At 31.8% G+C, this 21,763-nt stretch overlaps 1 protein-coding gene across 1 annotated transcript; it reads left to right on the forward strand.

The window, feature by feature from the left end:
- The first annotated feature begins 71 nt into the window (after nt 1-71).
- Nucleotides 72-15,347, forward strand: LOC132737943 (AN1-type zinc finger protein 4-like). The gene is made up of 7 exons (XM_060725321.1): nt 72-458; nt 7,853-7,996; nt 9,168-9,357; nt 10,867-11,008; nt 11,458-12,543; nt 12,821-12,972; nt 14,413-15,347. Exons 1-7 carry the CDS (start codon nt 356-358, stop codon nt 14,546-14,548), a joined length of 1,953 nt encoding a protein of 650 aa, XP_060581304.1. The 5' UTR covers nt 72-355; the 3' UTR covers nt 14,549-15,347.
- Nucleotides 15,348-21,763: the final 6,416 nt, after the last annotated feature.

A 21,763-nucleotide genomic window follows, 5' to 3' on the forward strand; every position in this document is an offset into this window, starting at 1 on the left:
CTTGCACGTGATAATTTGTTGTCACTAACTACAACATACGGGCATCGAAATTCCTGGGCAGGAAATAATTGAACAGCCACCATTTTGTTATTATTCATTGGATTCTCATGTGCATTGAAATAAAAATTTACAGTTTGTCGATTTCTTTTAACATTTTCGAAGGGTTGCAGTGGTGTTATTGAAAATATGGTTATTGATTTCCGGGAATATCAACATGTTTTGGCCTAAAACGGCTTTGATTAGTTGAAAACGTTGTATTTTTAGCATTGTTTTTGTTTTGCTTGCATAAGGTCACAAAGAAATGGATTGATATTCGTGACAATTTCTGTGAAAGCGAAGAGGGCTGCTGGTTGCAATGGAGCTGTACATTGAGACTCTCACAGGAGCTGCATTTGAGCTTAGGGTTTCTCCTTTCGAAACGATAATGTCAGTAAAGGCGAAAATTCAAAGATTGGAAGGTAACTTTTCATAAAGAACAAAGGATTTGCTAATTCTTTGTTTAGTTTGTTCTAATAACAGAAAAATAGAACATAATATTTGAATGGGTATTATCATTGATTAACTACACTGTATATTGTCGTTGATGTTGAATTTATAATTATTGCATATGATAAAAAAATGCAAAACAATGGATAACAGCACAGACTCTCATTCTCATTTGTTCAGACCCCTCTCAAACAACCACTCAGTCCTTTATATTTCTAACTCATAGTAACTTTTAACATTGTAACACAAATGGCTACTTGAAGTGTAGGTCAAATCCCCCTTCCGGACAAAAGCCCTCCCTTCATAAAATGACAAGGCGAACAAAAGCCCTGCCATGAAAATGAAAGGGCGGACAAAAGCCCTTCCGTAAAAAATAACAGGGTGGACAAAAGCCCTCCCATAGCAAAAACATATGTGTACATTGAATAGTTTGTATTTTTTGTTTCAATGCACTCAACATAAAAGTTACATATTAAAATTGTAATTATCATTATTATGAATATTTTTGTTTTCCATTGGCATAAGATTAATACTATAGTAATAGATTAACATGTCTACGTCCCGCAAGGGGTTGACATTAACGGAAGAAAGATAGATAGAAGTTACGATTAATAGAGTACTTAATAAATGATGAAAAGAAGTTTAAATTGACTAAAATTAAAAGTCCAAGACATTTATAATGTGTCATGTAATGAGTCAATTACTTTTAAAAGTGACTAACAACATTCGTGTAAAAAGTTACCTCGTTAAATATTTCAGAAAGGTATATTCTAAATGAAAGGTGGTTCTAGCTCATGAAATTACTTAGATCAATTGAAAACATCCACAAATATATATGTTACAATTTTAATATGTTGAGTGCATTGAGTTCATTTTCACGGGAGAGCTTTTGTCTGCCCTGTCATTTTTACTGGAAGGCTTTTGTCCGCATTGTCATTTTTTGTTTGGAGGGCTTTTGTCCGTTTCCCAGCGAATTGTCCTTACGTAACATAGCTTTGTTCATTTGTGTCCACCTTGTAATCGAGAGGTTCATGGTTAAAACACCGGTCAATGTCGGAAGATTTTTCAGGTTTACAACATATGAGTAGAGCTTTACCAGCCTGATTGAAGCTGTATATTACCTAATTTAAATGGAATACAGGGTTTTTTCCAGGATTTGATATGACCCATACCCATGTAATTGGGAATTTCAGCGGTGTTTTGTAAAAATTTGGGGAAAAATAAATGACTTAATTTTTGCATGGATTAAATAAATGCAAAGAATCACTGTCTAGGATGTCATCTTCAAACATTTGAGCACCATAACAGTGAAGAAGCCCTGATTTTCAAAGATTTTAGAGTTAAAAAAGCTAATATTTTCCCGAAAATGCCCCAGGGCCAAAACCCCATTTTTGGGGAAGGGGCCTCAGCCTTTTTCTTGGGGAAAATATGCAGGATTTTGGCATTATTTGGGAAAAGGGGTCTGAAATTTAACACAAACTTTTAACAAGTTCTTCAAAATAGAAAAGCAAAAAGCACTTGGAAATACTAATAAGGCAGTAAAAGACCTTAATTCAACACAATCATTTAATTTTGTTCTAAATTCTATTGGAAATTTCAAAAGACTGAGGAAATTTGAGGACCAACCTAGGGAAAAAAGAGAGGCTAGTTTAGTTGGGGAAGCAGCCTATATTCGGCCTCTACAAAGAAGGGTTTTTTGGCCCTGTGCCCTGTGCACATTCTTTACCAGAACCATGACTTAACAGCAGCTGAATTATATCAGATAGAAGACAGAAAGCTGTCCCTATAGATAGCCTCTGCTATGTACCATGTATGTTAAATTGAAAATGTTATAAAGTGTGTGGGTAAATTCCATTTTCAGTTGTTGGAATTTAATTTCCCCTTTTCTGCTATATTTACTCCTTCAGAAAGCCACAGGTTGTTTTGAAACTTGAAAAAATGTCTGTTTATTAAAATTGTTTAGGTTTATTAAACAAAGTGGTTGATTTTGATGAAACTGTACAACAGTGATCATTAGGAAGTTATTGTCTGTTGGACAAGGAATATCCTGGTAATCTTCATACATGTGAACTTTTTTTGATGATCAAGTGGGAGATTTTTCTTCAAAAAGAAGGAGATTTTAGAATTTTCAATAAACAAAGAAGAAAGTTTTGACATTAAAAAGAGGGAGATTTTTTTAATTTGTGAAAATACCCATTATTTTAAGAAAAATCTTTGAAAATATGGCCGAAGAAAGTGGGAGTCTCCCGCATAAAGTGGGAGAGTTCACATGTATGAATCTTGTCCATGTATACCATATCCTACAGTGAACAATTAAGAGTCATCATGTCCTCTTGTTAGGTATTTCAGACTAGACTTATTAGATTACTTTGAAACCTGTCTGTCTGATTATGACATGTAAGACAACTAAATGATATTCATTGGGATTTGTAGGATTCTTATAGACCCTTTCATTTAAGACCATATTCAACCTTGGATGACGTCATTGGGGGATACGATGGACAATGCCGATACGATTAAGTACAATAATAGAGGGATATAAAGATCTTAATTCTTTCTCTTTTAAGATTGGCAGATTGAAATTGCCAAAATTTTGTGTAATTGAAGAAGATATTACATAAAAAGGATGGTGAAATGAATAAATATGTTCACTATATAATATGGTTAACGATTTGTTTTAATAGTAGACCATATTCCTGGGTAATTGATCATGATTACCATTTTCGTTAGATTCTTAATAATGAAAATTTTACCAGGCATAAATCGTACTAACTTGCTAATACCAGAGATATAGATAATGTATCTATGTCTCTGCTAATATACAGTACCCAAAAGATATTTTGAGTTTCAAAAATGTAAGGATTCTGTAGTTTCGAAAAACGGCTGCGTAATAATTAATTGCAAGATACTAGGGTCTATTGGTCCTCCATCAAGGTTATTCATAGCTGAAAAATATATAAAATTTGAAATAGTTTTTGTCAGGACCCAATGAAATAGTTTTTGTCAGGACCCAAAGGTTATTTTCATAAGCCTCTTTTTAACCCATCATATGGCTGAAATATAAAAATTCCTTTATATTTTTTTTTTCTTGATTTGGACAAGTTTGACAGTATGCTTTGATTGTCCTCAAATTTTCTATTTTATCAGCTGTGCATAAGAAAATGTCTAACCACTTGTTCACTTCTAATTGAGAGCATTAAGTTTAGACCAAGGGTTCTAGACAGATATATTTTCTCAGGGCATTATCTTCCTTCACCAAGACCCAAATACTATATATTAGTTCAATTTCCCCCAACAGCTGCCAAAAATAAAAATGTTTCAACAAAGTTTCTTCAACTCCCAAAAGTGCCATATTTTTTACCAATTTAAGCAGGGTCTAGAAAATATTATTAAGAGCTATTTGTCCATTGCAATTTATCAGAATCATATTTATGAAATAAAACCATGAAAACAGGATCTTTAATGTTATAAGAAGAAACAAAGTTCTTGATATTTATACATTGTAGGCAAGACAGTTGTTCAGTCAGTGATGTTTTTGAAAAGATTTGTGCAAACTAATTTAGTGACCTTCATGTTTCTAATGTCATACCGGTTATTCAAATGAGTCATTAATAAATTGTATTTATAAAATCAGAAGTACAATATTAATGTAGAAGAAAAATCGTTAGCTGATAAAACATTCTTTGGTTAAGCTTTAAAAATAAAACATGATATTTTAAAACAGTAAATCACTGTAAATTACTTAACAGGATCAGTAACTAATCTTTATTAAGTAATTTTCATATAATTTATCCTTTCAAAATTTTATGGTAGATATAAATCTAACATATTTACAGAGTAAAAAGAACTGTTTGATCAAAATGAAAGATCTAAGTGTGTGGCAATATTTGTCTATACAGCAAAATACAATGTTCCGTTATATGTTTACTTAAGCATTGACAAAATAGGATTTATACAATGACACTTCATTCAAAACTTGTTTGATAAACCCCCTTCGGTTTTAATCGTTACTCTTGAAAAGCTGTAATTGAAAACAAACCTGTCTGTGAACGAAAATGGTGAGATATACTACATTTGGCGTTTTGCAAGGAAAATGGTATATAAAATTAAGAATAGGTCTGTAACTTATTTATGTAAATTTGAGTAACTTTTATAATTGTTTTAAGAAGGAAGTGGTTTTGAAACTTTTCTATAAAATGGTTTGAGGTCCGAGACATTTTATACAAGGGATAATTTAGCTTCTTTTTTTTTGTCAATGGGGAAATTAAAAAAAAATGCTTGATTTGAGGGGGAAATAATGGAAGTGGTCTATCAAGAAGCTTACAAATGTAAACATTTTTTAAAATTTGAAAATGATATTAGTATTGCCTTGTGACTTTGTCAAAGTTTTCTGGCAAAATCAATCTTCAAAACTACTTTCTTAGTACTAGAGGTGTCCATTTTGATTTTGATATCTTTACGATTATGATTGGAAGTCACATTAAAAAAAAACAACATAACACTAGCATAGATTTGAATGATTGAATGTTAGCCCTTTCTGTGTGAATTAGAAAATTACTCGTAAAATGTTAACATGCAGTGAAGGTAATCACTTCACACATGCACAGTATATAAATGATTCTACTTCTTATAATCACGTGAAAGATACAAGTTAAAATACAGTTTAAGAAGATACATTGATTGGAAGTAGCATTTGCTTAGCCTTAAATTAGCATGACAGGGTACAAATTTAATTGTATAGGCTCACAAGACAGGGGCCAGTAACTGTGACGTGTCTTTGTGATCATAATTGAAAGTCTTTCAGGGGACTTTGTAAACTTAGATAATTTCTGATTTAAGTTTTTGGTGCAAGATCTATCTCCAAAACTACTTATAGGGGTTTAAAGGAATGACACATTTCTTTATGATCATAATTGTCTCTCAATTTGCAAGGCTCATAAAGTCACATATTTTAACAAAACTGCTCTTAGTTAATTCCATGTATTTAAATGAAATTTTCCTCTCTGTTATTTTACTCTAATTTTTTTTGTGTTTTTCTGTCAGAAACTGAAAATTGTCAAGCATGCTATCCTGTTGACAACTCTAGTTTTGTCTTATTTGATGGGGGAACCTTGCTATAGAAAAAGCATTAATGACCAGTCTGGTTTTTAGCTCGACTATTCGAAGAATATGAGAGCTATTGTAGTCGCCCCGGCGTCCGCGTCCGCGTCTGCGTTGGTTAAAGTTTTTTGTAAAGTCAAATATCTCAATAATTACTTGAGATATTCAATTGAAACTTACAATACTTATTTATAGTAACAAGGTACATCAGATTGACAAGTTGGATAACTCTGCCTACAATATTGACAGAATTATGCCCCTTTTTAACTTAGAAATTTTGGTTAAAGTTTTTTGTAAAGTCAAATATCTCAATAATTACTTGAGATATTCAATTGAAACTTACAATACTTATTTATAGTAACAAGGTACATCAGAATGACAAGTTAGATAACTCTGCCTACAATATTGACAGAATTATGCCCCTTTTTAACTTAGAAATTTTTGGTTAAAGTTTTTTGTAAAGTCAAATATCTCAATTATTGCTTGAGATATTCAATTGAAACTTACAATACTTATTTATAGTAACAAGGTACATCAGATTGACAAGTTGGATAACTCTGCCTACAATATTGACAGAATTATGCCCCTTTGGAACTTATAAATTTTGGTTAAAGTTTTTTTAAGTCAAATATCTCAATTATTGCATGAGATATTCAATTGAAATTTAAAATACTCTTATAAAGTAACAATGTACATCAGTTTGCAAAATTGCATAACTCTGCATGCAAAATTTGAAGAATTATTTGCCCCTTTGGAAACTTAGAAATTTTGGTTAAAGGTTAAAGGTCTTCAAAGATATTTACTTGAAACTTTACACATGTACTTAGGGTCATAACTGGAGGGTCATAATTGTATGTCACTGACCAAGTTCCATGACTCTATCTTGCGTTAAGGCTGATTCATATCCCCTTTTCTACTTAGTCTCTTGGTTAATGTTTACATGCAAGTTTTACATATCTCAATAACTATTAAAGATATTTATTTAAAACTTCACATATGCATTTAGGGTCATAATTGTAGGTCACTGACAAAGATCCATAATTCTATCTTGCTTTTAGGCTGATTTTTCTCCCCTTTTTCAACTTAGAAATTCATGGTAAAGTTTTGCTTGTAAGCTGTTATCTCAATTACTACTGAAGGGTTTGTGCCTTTTTTTTGGACAATTTTATGCATTCATAAAAATAAAGCAGTGATTTACTTGATAAAACATCTTAATTAGAAGCCTTTGTACCTTTTCTGTCAAATTTATGTATTCATAGGTAATTAGTATTATTATACTCAATAAAACAACCTTGTGACATTACCTTCCGAATAGTCAAGCCATTACTGTATAATTAGACTCTCTCTAAGGCCTATAACATGAATTTATTAAAAAAAAATTAGACCTTTTGTGATCTTAAAAAATTTAACATTATCAAGGCTCTTTTACTATCAAGCACTTAGAATAGTCGAGCGTGCTGTCCTACCGACAGCTCTTGTTATATAACAGATTTCAGAATTTATTTCAGAATTTTGATGCACCTATTTAATTTGGTTATAAAGATGTAACTTTAGCACAAGTGATATATTAAATTGTTAAATGTAACGCTAACCTGACAAAATCAATATGTTATATTAGTGCAAAACTGTTAAAGGTCAAGATTTTATTGTAAGATTTAGAGTTTACAAACCATGAAGCTTTTGTTTTCTGTCAAAATTATGATATTCAGGGATATCATGTTTACCTGAAGTGTTATAAACAATTTGGCATTTAAATAATGCTGTGTGCGTAAAGTAAATCTCTGTTGAAATATGATTTTCAGATATGACATTTACACAAAAGATATAAATTGTCATGTTGCTTTAAAGAGTATGTAGTTTTGCAAGTGCTGAAATCTTATTTTCTTGCCTAAATTAAACAAGAATTTTATTAATTTCAGAATCTGGAATGAAAAAATGCACCTTTCAATCATTTAGCCTATCTCTTACAGGGCTTCCATTAAGTTTCGAAATTTGGAAATCAGAGACAGCAAAATCTGCGACATTGGAAGTCACTTTATAAGAAGGTTAAGAAGGAAAAGCACTAAATTTTGAAAGTCACAAGCCAAAATCAAGGAGTAAATGACTCCAAAACTTACATTAATGGAAGCCCATTTCTTAGTTGAATATATCTCACAGATAAATGGTATAATATTGACCAAGTTTCTCCTTCATCTGGATAGCATGTTTATGTTGTTTATTGGTTTTAAATATCCACTATAAAGTATGTGGTGATTGTTTATTTTAGGAATCCCTATAGCTCAGCAGCACCTGATTTGGAAGTCGGTAGAACTGGAGGATGATTATTGTCTCCATGACTACAGTATACATGACGGTGCCACTCTAAAACTGGTCCTTGCTATGCGTGGTGGACCCATCAACACACGTAGAAGTAAGTACAAAATCACATTCAGTATTTGTCAAGTGATACATTTTACTTCATTTCAAGCTGCTTTTTGATAAATATTGGTAACATTTAGGGAAAGGGAATAAAAGATGATCATTTAATCTGTAGCAATGATGGGAACATGTAATTTAATTTTGTAAATCAGTCGAATGTTCACAAATTCCAATTCAAATATTTGTTATAATACCAAAAAAAATGTTTTAGATTCTTGTTCCTTAAACACAGGGTCTTCATTCAAATTATAAGACCCTACATACGCAGGCTAATTGTGCAAAATTAAACTGTTACCGCAGGAGTTTATTTAACTTTCATCAGGCCCCTGTCCACAAAGCCTTAAACTTTCACAATTGTTTTATGAAAGTTCACAATTGCCAAATTGACAAGTTGGCATTAAACAGTGACACTTTATTTTAATATGATATTATCATGAATCAAAGCAATTTCAAACACATGATTTTAACTTTCTACCTCATTAAATAGCTAAATTTTAACAGTATTCACAAATAATGACATAATGTGCTAATTTCCACAATTCAAATGGCCTTAGACCCATTCACAAAAGACTGGGGAAAAACACTAGTTAACTAATGTAACAAAATTATCTCACCATGCTATTTTTTACATAAAAAAGAATTTGCTTTAATAAGCTTCAGCAATTGATATGATAGATAAGAAAGGAAATGATGTAAACATACCAAACAGACATCGTATAAGTAGTAACATTTATATTACATGACATCATTATTTGTTCCCATCCCAAGTTCTTGCAAGACAAACACCAATGAATGAATGTGGCAAATATCATTGACAAGCATTAAGTTTATCTTGAATATTTTCATGAACATTCCTATATTAATTACAAGTACAGTTAGTTAAGAGGTTAAATAAGTGTATTTATTAAAACGATTTCTTGAAATTTATAGTTACCATTTCCTAGAACAAACCACTACTGATGTCATGAGGAAACATGTTGATGAAATTATAACTACTTAGTTTTAACTACCAAGGAGTATGTGGTCACTTTTAACATAGACTTGACAATCTTGAATTAGCTCAGGTTTTACTTAGCACTAATCATGTATATATTTGTTAGGAAATTCCATTTGCATGAACTTATTCTGATCTTGTATATTATTGGAGTTTATTTCTATTTTAGTTCCCATGGAGGATCCAGCTTTACGCGAGATGGCTGAATATGTGGAGGCAAATCGGGATGAGATCTGGGAGAAGTTGCCTGGCAACCGACAGGTTACCTTGCTTGTGTTCCGTGAAGGAGATCAACTCAATTTCTTCAGAGTTGTTGATCGAGGAGATGGAACACTTACACCTCTCTCAGAATCTCTCAGGTTTCAGTGTTTTACATTCATAAAAATTGATTGAGGTGATTAAGTAAACTATGTAAAAGGTACTGAATTGGAATATTACTGTATTCATTTTTAAAATGCTTTCTATCTAAAATGTTGTAAGCCAGCAATTTATTATACGCCCGTTTGAAAAACGGGACGTATTATGGGAACGCCCCTGGCGGGCGGGCGGGCGGCGTCCAATTTTGTCCGGAGCATATCTCCTACATGTATGGAGGGATTTTAATGAAACTTCATAGAAATGTTCACCACTATGAGGAGCAGTGTCGCGCACATGAACCAGGTCTCTAGGTCAAAGGTCAAGGTCACACTTAGAGGTCATTGAAAAATGCTTGTCCGGAGCAAAACTTCCACATGTATAGAGGGATTTCAATATTACTTGGCACAAATGTTCACCATTGTGAGGCGGAGTGTCGCGTGCAAGATTCAGGTCCTTGCGGCCAAAGTCAAGGTCACACATAGAGGTCAAAGTTCAGATAAAAATATGAAGATGTGTATATGGACCATTTAGTCATCATTTATTGAGGGATTGTAACACAAATGGTCATTATCAAGACTATGGCTGTGATACATATAATTTAGGTCAATATATACAAGGTCAAGGTCACTAAAGATGATGAAATATCCAGATTTTGTAAATAGAATTTAATCAAAGGGCAACAACAAAGTTATTACTTTGTTCATAAATGACTTACACAATTACTCCCCTTGATCTACTTTCACTTTCAATTCTAAAAATAGAATTTAATCAAAGGGCATAAAATAATCCTCTTTCTTGGACTTGAGTATGTTCTAAAGAATGTAACATTTATTTACACATGTTTCATTCATTGGTCAAGATTCTTAACTGTGATAACTATGGTGTTCTGTAGACTTGGTATTTGTTCATAAAGATCATACAGTAATTACCTTATCAAATGTAAATACTTTCTCATAGAAATTTAATTATATTTTAATTTTCAAGTAAATATCAGTTCAGCTCATTCAAAGATTAAGAATTGTAATGAAATGTATTTCCCTAGAATAAAATCTTAAATCAGAATTTTTTAGTTATTAAATTACAATTACATGTACTTTTTATCTTCCCTACTGATTTGTTTTAAGGTTCATTTAACAACACAGTGCGGCTGTGCCAAGGATAAAAACTTGCTTGCTAGATAACACTTATCCATAATGCCCCCATCTCCATCTAAAGCTTTCGTAAACGGGCGTATTTTGTGACTATGGCACCCTTGTTAGTACAAATGTAGTTAATTTAGTTCCTTAAGTATTGCTCTGCATTGCAGGTAGCCTGTATTTTATATTTCAAAAATTTGCAATAATTTATTTTTGTATTTTGACAGTTTGTTTCTACTTACAAAATAGGAACATGTATGTCTGTCATTCATTTTAAAAGCTATTGCAGGTATACAACAGTTTAAGCTTGTGTGCACATTTTAGTTGTTAATTGTATAAAAGGTTACAATATATATATATGTTGTTTTATAACAGCGGTGCTTCAATGTACAACTTCAATGACGAGGAAGAAGAGGAAGATGCCCCAACCAAGGAGAAGGTGGAGGAGAATGAACAACTCAAGGAGAAAATGAAACAAATCAGGTCTAAAATGGATAAACTGAATATTAGTAAAAAGGTAAGAATTAATAATTATCTCTGACTCATAAAGGCAACATATATTTAACAGAATTTAGATGAATTCTTTCATGATTTTATTTAGTTTTGGGTTATGTTAATTGAATTTAAGATAAGAAGTTTTTTGTCTAAAGAAAAGACATTTCATATCTACTCAGATAATAGAGAATAGTTTTATTGATACTTTTTAACCTTTGTAGATGAATTAAACTTAAAACTGTAAGTAATACAGAGTTTTTCTTCCTGGAAGACAGCATTGACATGCAGTTGCTACTAATAAACTTGATTCAAAAGATTTCACAGGATAATTTACGAATTTAAAATGGTAACTTTAAACAAATTCTATGAATGGAAGACAGGGATAAAGCATTTTCTTATATATAAACTTAATAACTTATTACATAAAGGATATGAAAACAAAGTTGTACTAAAATTGTATGTTTATTTCAGCCTCATAGAAAACCTCATCCACCAACTTCTGGTCGTGCAGGCAGCCGTTCATCAAGGTTGCGTCATCTCCCTGCCAGTACAAGCTATAGTCTAGGTCCAACCCTCAATCGTAATCTTTGTCTACCACCAGTTGGTCACTCAATTGGTGCAATGAGTCATCACCACCACCATCATCATCACTCATCTCTGTCTCTGCAGCATCAGTTGTTAAAAGAGAGAATTGAGAGATTGGACAGGGAAGAGGAGAAAGAGAGAGCCCATGCAGCATTTGATTCATCACTACAAGCTATTGCTGGTCCTTCTACCAGTAAGCTGTCAGATGATTCAGACGATTCAGATGGGCCTACTCTTGAAGAACTTTCAACTGCCGCTTCACATCAACTTGACAGTTTAGAGAGACTGAGTCAGGTCCTATCAAGAGTTATTGATGGAGGGGCAGCTAATAAGGAAACTGAAAATAAGATTGTTCAAAATCAGGAAACTGCTAAAAGTGAAACACTAGAAAAATCTAATAATCAAGATACTGACAAACAAGTTGAAGCCCCTAAAAAAGATAGTGAGAAAGAAAGCAGTGAAAAGACACTTAATGAATCGCCTAACTGTGATACTGGCATTGAATCTGTTACTCCAGCCAATGTCAAAAGAGAACTACTTCGGCTAAGTAGCCAGGTCGGGGAAAGTTCTGCAAGCTCTCGTCCAGTTACATCATCTAAGGTTAAAGATGTCACTCTGGAAAACTTGCGAGAATCACTTCGTCCACCTAATTCTTCTAAGGGCAAGCCTATAATAAAAACTGAGTATTCATTGTTTGATAGTTTAAGAGATACAATTGGAGCTAGTTCTTCTTTATCTCGACATAGTTCACTAGATAAACGTAAAGAATTTACATTAGAAAGCTTAAGTTCTAGTGAGGCACGTGCTATGTCTGGACTGTTACGCCAGGCTTCACTTGAGAAAGTTGGATCATCTCGTATTGGTAATGTGACCGTTACAAGTGCTAGTAGAAATCGTGTGACAGGGAATTATATGTTAGGCAACTCTACATTCCCAGATGGAAGGATAACAACTCCTGAAGGAAGATTGGTGGTAAGATTTAATATTCATATGGTTTTAAAGTTATGTGTGTTCACTCAAGATATGAAGAACTATTTGTACATTTTATATTAGCTAATATTGTAAAAGCTAATGCAAAAGAGTATAAGAGAGGAGCAAGCTCTAAGCCAAAAATACAGTTTTTTACATATAAGTTCTAAGCAAGAACATACCCATTTGTCTCAGATTTATAAGTAATGTTGTGAGAACATGTACAGAAATTCTATATTTACATTATTGTTATTTGTGTTTTATTTTGTTTGACTTTCAGTCTGCACGTTTACAGAGAATGACTGCTAGTCGAGATGGGCGTATTTTGTCCCCCACCCATCGCCTACCTCCAGTTAAAGCTAAGAAAAAAGGGTCAAAAAGATGTTTTGTTTGTGCTAAAAAAACAGGTCTTGCCTGTAGTTACACATGCAGGTTGGTTATTTGGTTCTTTTTGTAAATACATGTACATGTATGTACATTTGTTGATACTTGATGTTGAGCAAAATCATTATGTTAAAGATTTTGACTAAATATTGTTGTCATTTGAATACAGTTGCAAATGTCCAACTAATGATTCTGAAGATTGAAACTAAAATGTCATTTTTGACAAATTATGTAACTATCAAGGAGCATTTACAATTGATAATACTAGATTTTTATGTCCCCACTACTTGTGGAAAGATTTGCCTTTGTCAGTCCATCCTGCTGTCCGTCTAATATGTCTACTCCAAAACTACAAGCCCAGAGGTTATATTGACAAAATTTACAGCAATCTTGCCCTTGGGATCAAAATTGTCCTTAGTTCAGATGGATTTGTATAGGAAAATACATTAGTTTACATGATTTGAATATAAATAGTACCGTTAGTTAATGTTTACAAATCTTTTATGGCAAAGCTGCAATACACAGAGTATAGATATTTATCATGTAGCATCACCAGATATTTGTCATGTAGTCCCATCCCATCACTTTGTGGTCCACTACAGGAGTCAATCATTGGAATAATGAAACCTCCTAATTTATAAACTTTTACATTAAAGAATGGTGACATTTTCTAGTTGTGGATCTCAGTTGATCATTCTCAGACCATAATGACCACATGTTATCTTTATGATTTTTCAAGAGATGCAAAAGGACTTTAATATCTTGTATTACACGTATAATAATACAATAAACATGGAAGCATAATAAATCTTTTACTCTTTTACATACATTTTAAGGAGTAAAAATACTCCTGTCAAATTTCAGATTTCAAGTTTTACTCATTCACAAAAAAATCAATGAGTAAATACTCATTGCCCTAAAAAATTATCTGGAGCCCTGTAATGATTCTGAAGATTGAAACTAAAATGTCATTTTTGACAAATTATGTAACTATCAAGGAGCATTTACAATTGATAATACTAGATTTTTATGTCCCCACTACTTGTGGAAAGAATTGCCTTTGTCAGTCCATCCTACTGTCCGTCTAATATGTCTACTCCAAAACTACAAGCCCAGAGGTTATATTGACAAAATTTATATCTTGCCCTTGGGATCAAAATTGGCCTTAGTTCAGATGGATTTGTATAGGAAAATACATTAGTTTACATGATTTAAATATAAATAGTACCGTTAGTTAATGTTTACAAATCTTTTATGGCAAAGCTGCAATACACAGAGTATAGATATTTATCATGTAGCATCACCAGATATTTGTCATGTAGTCCCATCCCATCACTTTGTGGTCCACTACAGGAGTCAATCATTGGAATAATGAAACCTCCTAATTATAAACTTTTACATTAAAGAATGGTGACATTTTCTAGTTGTGGATCTCAGTTGATCATTCTCAGACCATAATGACCCCATGTTATCTTTATGATTTTTCAGATGTGGTAATAATTTCTGTGCTAGCCATCGTTATGCAGAGTCTCACGAGTGTACTTTTGACTACAAGACAGAGGGCAGAAAGCTTTTAGAGCAAAATAATCCTGTTGTCAGTGCCCCAAAGCTTCCAAAAATTTGAAATCAGTCTGGTTCTAGCATTGTTTTAATTAGACAGACACAGTCTCTGTTTTGTTCATGTTGTTAGTTGTTGTTGCTATTAAGAATTTATCATGTATTAATACTTAAAGAAAAAGAGTGTTGTTTTCTTAGAACATTAAAATTATGTCACAAAATCAAAAATTGACTTTCAATAAATCATAAAAAGTAACTTTTTGTATTTATTTTTCTTATTTATCTTTTTTTTTGTAATTTGGTATGTTGTTGAAAGAGCTTTCTTATAAACAATTATTTCTACAGAAACTACTTTTATCATGGTGGATTTATTTATTTTATTTTTTTAAAGAATCTTCAAAAGCATAATTATCGGATTTTGTCAGGGATGTGATATTTTATTGAAGGAAAAGATTTACATGTTAGAAATGTTAATGGTGCTACATAATTGGTGAAAATGAAGCGCAGGAAACCTGGAGAATGTACACATACCTTGTTAAAAGTATGATTTAAATTTGCTTACATATACAGAGTATGTAGAACTGTTACAAATTGTTGTTTTAGAAATTGTTAATGTTGTTGTATTATTAACACAAGGGTACCTCTTGTTTTTTATCAGATTAATTATTTTGTCATATTTTTTTTACTTACAGTACGATTTTAACTACATATCCAGAATATACTGGATTATGTAATATGGTAGATAGAACTAATATTTTATTACAAATTTGCACTGGCTTTTATTTTCTCAAACCTTTAAATATTTGCTACAGCTTTGTGTGGGCAGGAACCTTTCATTTATTTTTTTCACTTTTTTTTTTTTTTTTTTTGAAAAAAAAAATATAAAATGTTAAAATTTTAAAATATTTTAAGATATGTTTGGGGTTTTTTTATTGTAAGAATTTATCATACTATTGTCATTTAGTTTACTTACTATTTGTGATAATTAATGTGTAACAGCATTTTAAGTTGTTGATCTCTAGGACTTGTATTATGCTATTCATATTTAGCTACTTGTTTATTTTAGTGTGCGTGATTTATACTGGTTTTTAAAAAAAGCTTTATATAAGAGTATACTTAACATTACCATGAAAACTGAATGTTAATTTGATTCTGATAATATATTACTCTGAGTTTCTAATGTCATTGTATAATTTACACCAGTCTGCTTCTTAAAAAGCATACAACTTTTATGTTCTGTCAATTTAACTGTTCAAAACTAAAAACATGACAAACTATCTGAATTTGTCATTGCATTTAAACAAGAGTATGTTAAAACTGTATAAGACTAATGAGTAATTACTGTCTGGGCTTTTTTTATTGAATTATTTATATTGCTTTAAATATTCCTTTATGAACTTGATTTATAAGATAATGGATATACAGTGAATATTCAGATTGGGTTTTATTTGTAATGGATACATGCTATCAAAAACAAGGTCTATTAAACCTACCTTAATCTGTTTAAATATAAGTCTCTTTGAACGGGTCAATATAGTAAGGATTTTTTTTTTGGGTAGAGTTCTTATCATTCGCAAACCACATTTTTCGTCCAGTACTTTTGGTGAAAATATTTTGTCAAAGAATTGCTAGAATAACTGATAATGTTGACTATTTTCACTGTGAAATGTTTCGTTGTTTCGCAGGCCTTTCTCTACCTATCTCATGGGTCAAACTTTCAAACTTACCCACATGTCATCTATGGATATTGTTTTCCAATAAAAAAAAAAACAACTCAAAATTTAAATTCACACAATGAAACACCTTAGAGAAATGAGTGTTACTTTCCTTAAATACAAAAGAACATGTAAACCATTTAGAATAATTGTTTATGTGTTATGTCAATATATGTATCATTTAATTCAGGCCAGCATAACCAGTGTCTGTCAAGGGAGACATTCCCTTAAAATCTGTGCATCAGTCATTTTAATCCCATCTTGTCTTATTTTATGTCTCGGATATTAATTTCTCCCCCCTTAGATAGGCAGAAAATGGCCTGTTTCGGTTTCACAGGAATAAGAAAGATAGACCTTTTAAGATAAGACTAACAAAAGTATAACACAGGTTTTCCTTAACTTTGTTTATAGGAAAATTAAGATCCACTGGCATATAGTGCTAAAAAGGTCAGAATCTGGATTTGTGGTTAAACTAAGATTCTAGCATATAAAGAAAATTAACATTTCCTATACTTTATTAACATAGATAAAGAGGGACACCTTATATTTTCAAAGCCATTTATAGGTAAGGATGGTACTGAACACACGGGCATATTTACAGTGTACATGTATATTATAATCTAATTTGTTACTTTTTATCACAAATATGCCCTCTCATTCTATAATTTAAACGGCAGTTTGTAATCATGAACTCGCGGTCTTTAAATGCAGTCTAAATACTATTAGCACTATAATTTTGATACCAAGTTCTCTTAAATTGACAGAGGACCTTTTGCAACTAAAAACCAAGCGGGTATAGATGCAGTGTAAATGTTAAGATCTGTAGCGACTTTTCTTCTCCAGTTTATTTTTGGACTTGTGTACCCATCATCTGATCATGTTTAAAAGTTTATTATTCCAGATAGCCTACAATACCACTGTATAATCATTTATCTTTTCTTAAGTAATTTTCAAAATTAATTTATTACTGGTATATTTATATTTTTTGCTTCTTATATTCTTTATATTGTGCAGTTATATTTTTCTTAAGTATACAAATATGTATAAAAATTGAAATTTCATTTATATATTATGAATTGACTTAAGTTTTATTTTAAATTGAATTTACTTTTCTGTTTCTTTTTACAAATTAGATTATTCTGTGTTTGTGTTCTGAGCATACAGCACAAGTTTTTCTTGGTCCTGCAGATGTTTTATCATTATAAAAACAAGCTAATGTTTCAATTACATTTACCTTTGACACAGTTTTATAAACATTTTGCTTTTATATCATTTGACCAATTTCTATTGGCACTCAACATTTTCACAATGACTAGCACTGTGATTTCAGTTTAAGATTGCTTTACTTGTACACTACAATAATCTGAAATGTTGATCATACCTCACGGATGTTAATTTAACAGTCTCAGTCAGGCTGAGATTGACCAATCAAAATTTGTCGCTATAAATAGGTAAAAAACACAACTTGTTGATAGACGCTGATGTTGAACCTGTTACATTACTTACATAGATCCTTATTTCCTGCCTGTTTTATTAGGTAAACTTGATATTGTATTTTATGGCAGATATACAGAATAGGTACAAATGCTGTGATTATTTTAACAGCAGTTATAAAGATATTTAGCACTTGAAATTAACTGTGATACTGTTAATTCTGGGCTCTTTATTAGCTCCACTTCAACAAATTGCCAAATATGACCTTTGTACTCTCACACCAAAGTTGTGCTTTTAAGTATCAAATTATATAGGACTATTAAAAACTATCAAGTAATTTATATTCACCAGAACTTGAAATATTTTGTAAATCAATAATCAGTTAGGTGTTGTTATAAGTGGAGCTGATAGAATGCCCAGTGAATGTTTTCAGGACTGTATGTTTGTATGTTAATAAGGACGAACTGCAGTGATTTATATATCATGCACAAAATTATGCGTGTGAAATTAATTTATAAAAAAAATCAATAAAAATTATATAATGAATGAAAAAATAATTTGTTTTTTCTTTAATATTGCATCTACATAATTAAATTATCCATACGTTTTGCCTGTCTGTATTTGAAAAATATCATGTGTTACAAGTGCAAGTACTACATGTATCATTATTGAAGTATAAAAAATTTCACTATGACAAAATAATATTCACTGAACAAATGTTACAAGTTCACAATGTACATGTACCAATTACTCTCTCTGTTTTATGACTTGAATAGAAAGTCATAGGGAAGTGTACATGTCAGCACAGATGTGACAGGACAAAAGTATTTCTGATGTAAATTTATTATCAATGATATTCATACAAAGACATGATTCAACGTAGCTGCTTGATGAAGCTAGAGTCCTTTATACAGGAATTGTGTTAATAACTCTACCAGCTTTTTTATACAGTCAACTGAGAAGAAGTTTTTGACATCGCCTGGTTTTCAGTCCATTGTAACCCACATAATTCCTTTAAGAATTTAACACACTGCGTAGATTTGGACTTATCTTCATATGCAAGAGTTTGTATTGTCAAGAAATGTTCTTATAAATAGTCCAAATTTGATGCTTCAGGAGAACATATAAAACAATATTTCAAAGGTCAATTTTTTTGCATAATAGTCAGAAAGACAAGTTTGATAATTTATTACATTTTGTACTTCTACTTGTACCAATGGCTTCAAACCTGACATAAGACTCCAAATTCTGTAAAATCCAGTAACCCCTGGTTATATATCTCTTTTCTTTAAATACATTTTGAAATTTTGTTTAACCTTAATCCTTCTTCTCTGATCTCCTCTTCATGTATTTTAAAAATAAGCATGGTTAAGAAGCTAAAACACTAAAAGAATGAATGACTTTCTGTCGTATGCATTTATCACACATCGTGCTGTTGGTGTCAAAGTTGTCCTGCAATACGAATTTCCTATCCACATATGCTACTCCACTTTAGTTAAGCACCAAAATTAATGTTTGTGTGAAATATTTACGGCAATTATTTGTTAACTGTCGTACAATTGTGAAGACGATTGCTTGGCAACCCCTTTTCTCGCTCCATGTGTGTTTTTTGACAGTCGTAGTGGGCATGGCGTCATGTTCTTGCACTAACATGGTCTCAAGATTCGGGGCTTCTAATTTGCACCTGGTGAGTTGACGATATCCGTGTCCTCAACTCATTCCACATGTACTAAATTGGATTAAAGACGGGTTTTGATGCCCGCTGCTCCGGCATACAGCTAACATTTCATTGATATACCACTATTTAGCACAAGGAGGCCAGTCCTTCCATTCCAGCTAATAACTCCCTACACCACAACTGTCCCGCCATTACTTAGCAGTCTTACTAAGCAATATTTCTGGCTTAAAACCTTTCCCAAAGTCTTTACAGACACTTGCACGTCTGTCAGTAAAGCTAGGCAAAACCTAAACTCATCAGAGTCTCCAATTTTATCTAATCCACCTGACATGCTACCTCTCTATACGGGCCTGGCGGCGACGACAAATCAGAGTTATACTCTTTTAACCTTCTACAAAACATCTGGGAACAAACAAAGAATGTTGCTGTTACTCCAATGCCGTCTTGTCATAGCCATGTCAAAGTGACCAAGGTCTGACCTTTGAATGATCATTTGTGTTATCAGTGTATAAGGTAATAATATCTCTGTTGCAACTAAAAAAAAACAATAAAAAAATACAACAAACAAACAAACACAATAAACGAAGGATGCAGGTTTTCCGTGACCACGTTTCGAGGTTTAACCAATAAACATTTTGCATTTATGTTGGTATATATATGTAGGCCAACACAAATAATTGCTTAAATTAAACTTAATATACATGCATCCCTTTTAAAAAAATTCTTACTATAAGGAGAAACTTTCTGGTGCTTAGCAAGAGCTTAAGATTTTAAAAAGATTTTATATGTAAAATCTTCTATTTTTTTATTAATTGATATGTACTCTTGAAAAAAACTTGAAAGATGCCAATAATCGCAAATTCATTTTTAATCGATTTTTATTAGCTGTTTTATATATATATATAAAAAAAGCTTAAAATGCACATCTGAACCTTTTTTGAAAAAAAAAAAACTTGCGCTTGATTGGTACATACAAAGTCAGCTGAAATGCAAATAATAATAAATTAATAATAATTATAATAATTATGTGAATAAAAAAGGCCATGTTGTCTGGCGCAAAACGCGATACTGCCGAAGAGAGTGTCCCGGAGTACGATATGTGGTATTTTCCAGCTCAAATATCCTGATTTTAAAACGAGATGGAGTTAAATAATTATTAACCACTTTCTTATGGATATCATTTTTAAGATTAAGAATTTTTGTTTCAAAATAAGCATATCTACACTATCATTTATTTTTTCCAATCTTTAACTCTGTTCCAAGTTGATTTTTCTCACTTTATACATACGCGTAGCGGTCCATAGTACATAAACAGTTGCAAAAATTACCATAAACCCGCATTTTATAAGTGTACACCAAATCTGCTTTAAAAAGTATTTGTAATTTATTTTATTATTAATCGATACTTGCTGGAAGTATGGGTGTCAAACAATAGATGAAGCACTGTTTACTTAGGAGATGTTGCAAACCTTCCACGACGACCTTGAATAAATTAAAATAAATTTCTTCAACAAAAGTATGTTACCAAAAGGTGAAACATAATTATATCTTAACGTTTCAAGTGAATACATTCAGTAATTTTAAAGTCTGGTGTTACATGCAAAAATTTAACAAGGAATTTTCTTAGTTCACAAAATCTGTAAATTTCCATGGTAGTTATGAGCCTTTGGATAGGAACCTCCAATAACGACCCTGAAGACATGTTTCAGGCTTGAGCATTTTTTAAAACTGATGTTACACAATTAATTTTCTAATTTCACAAAGGGTCATAATTCAGTCTAAATCCACGCCAGATTTATGGGCTACAACTATATGGCCCCAAAGACACATATATTAAGTTTCAAGAGTATACATTATCTAAGACTTTAAAGACTGGTGTTGCACAAAAAACTTTGACTTCATCATTTTAACATAATACAAAAAAAATATCAATTATACATTGGTTTGTGAAATACATAATACGTTCTGTATTTAAACACTTAGCACTTACTAAGTTAGTGAAAGTGAAAAAAAAACATATACAAGTACATGTATCTGTTTCTGAATCATAAAATTCTACATTTTCAGTTTTCCCTAAATAATAAATAGTTGAAAATGAAGAATAACAACACATGGTCAAGTCCATTGCATTATAAGTTAAACAAGAGCCATGTTAACATGGTCATCCCCTGTCGAATGTGTTTGCTCCTTGAAAGAATGTATATGTAGTAGAGCAGAATAATTCAATTTTCAGAGGTCTTTTGTTAGTGAAAACTGATGGCTGAAGTGATTACAGATTTGAAACCTATGTGAATACTGATGGCTGAAAATAACAAAGGGCAATTACTGAAAAATAATGCAGGGTAGGTTATCATTCTTGTGTGCTGCACTCCCACTCCATGAGATCTATCCACCTATAAAGTTTCATGTTGACATCTCAAAGATGTTTTGAGTTATGCTCCACTCAGGAAAAAAA

Source organism: Ruditapes philippinarum, unplaced genomic scaffold (assembly GCF_026571515.1).
Source record: "Ruditapes philippinarum isolate M1 unplaced genomic scaffold, ASM2657151v2 ctg3939_1_1_1_1, whole genome shotgun sequence".
NCBI classification, from domain to species: domain Eukaryota; kingdom Metazoa; phylum Mollusca; class Bivalvia; order Venerida; family Veneridae; genus Ruditapes; species Ruditapes philippinarum.

Excerpts from the sequence above, each read along its gene's own strand:
- LOC132737943 (XM_060725321.1), top strand. The coding sequence starts at position 356 with ATGGAGCTGTACATTGAGACTCTCACAGGAGCTGCATTTGAGCTTAGG. Across the intron at positions 9,358-10,866 it reads CCTCTCTCAGAATCTCTCAG|CGGTGCTTCAATGTACAACT; the intron begins GTTTCAGTGTTT and ends GTTTTATAACAG. Across the intron at positions 12,544-12,820 it reads CTCCTGAAGGAAGATTGGTG|TCTGCACGTTTACAGAGAAT; the intron begins GTAAGATTTAAT and ends TTTGACTTTCAG.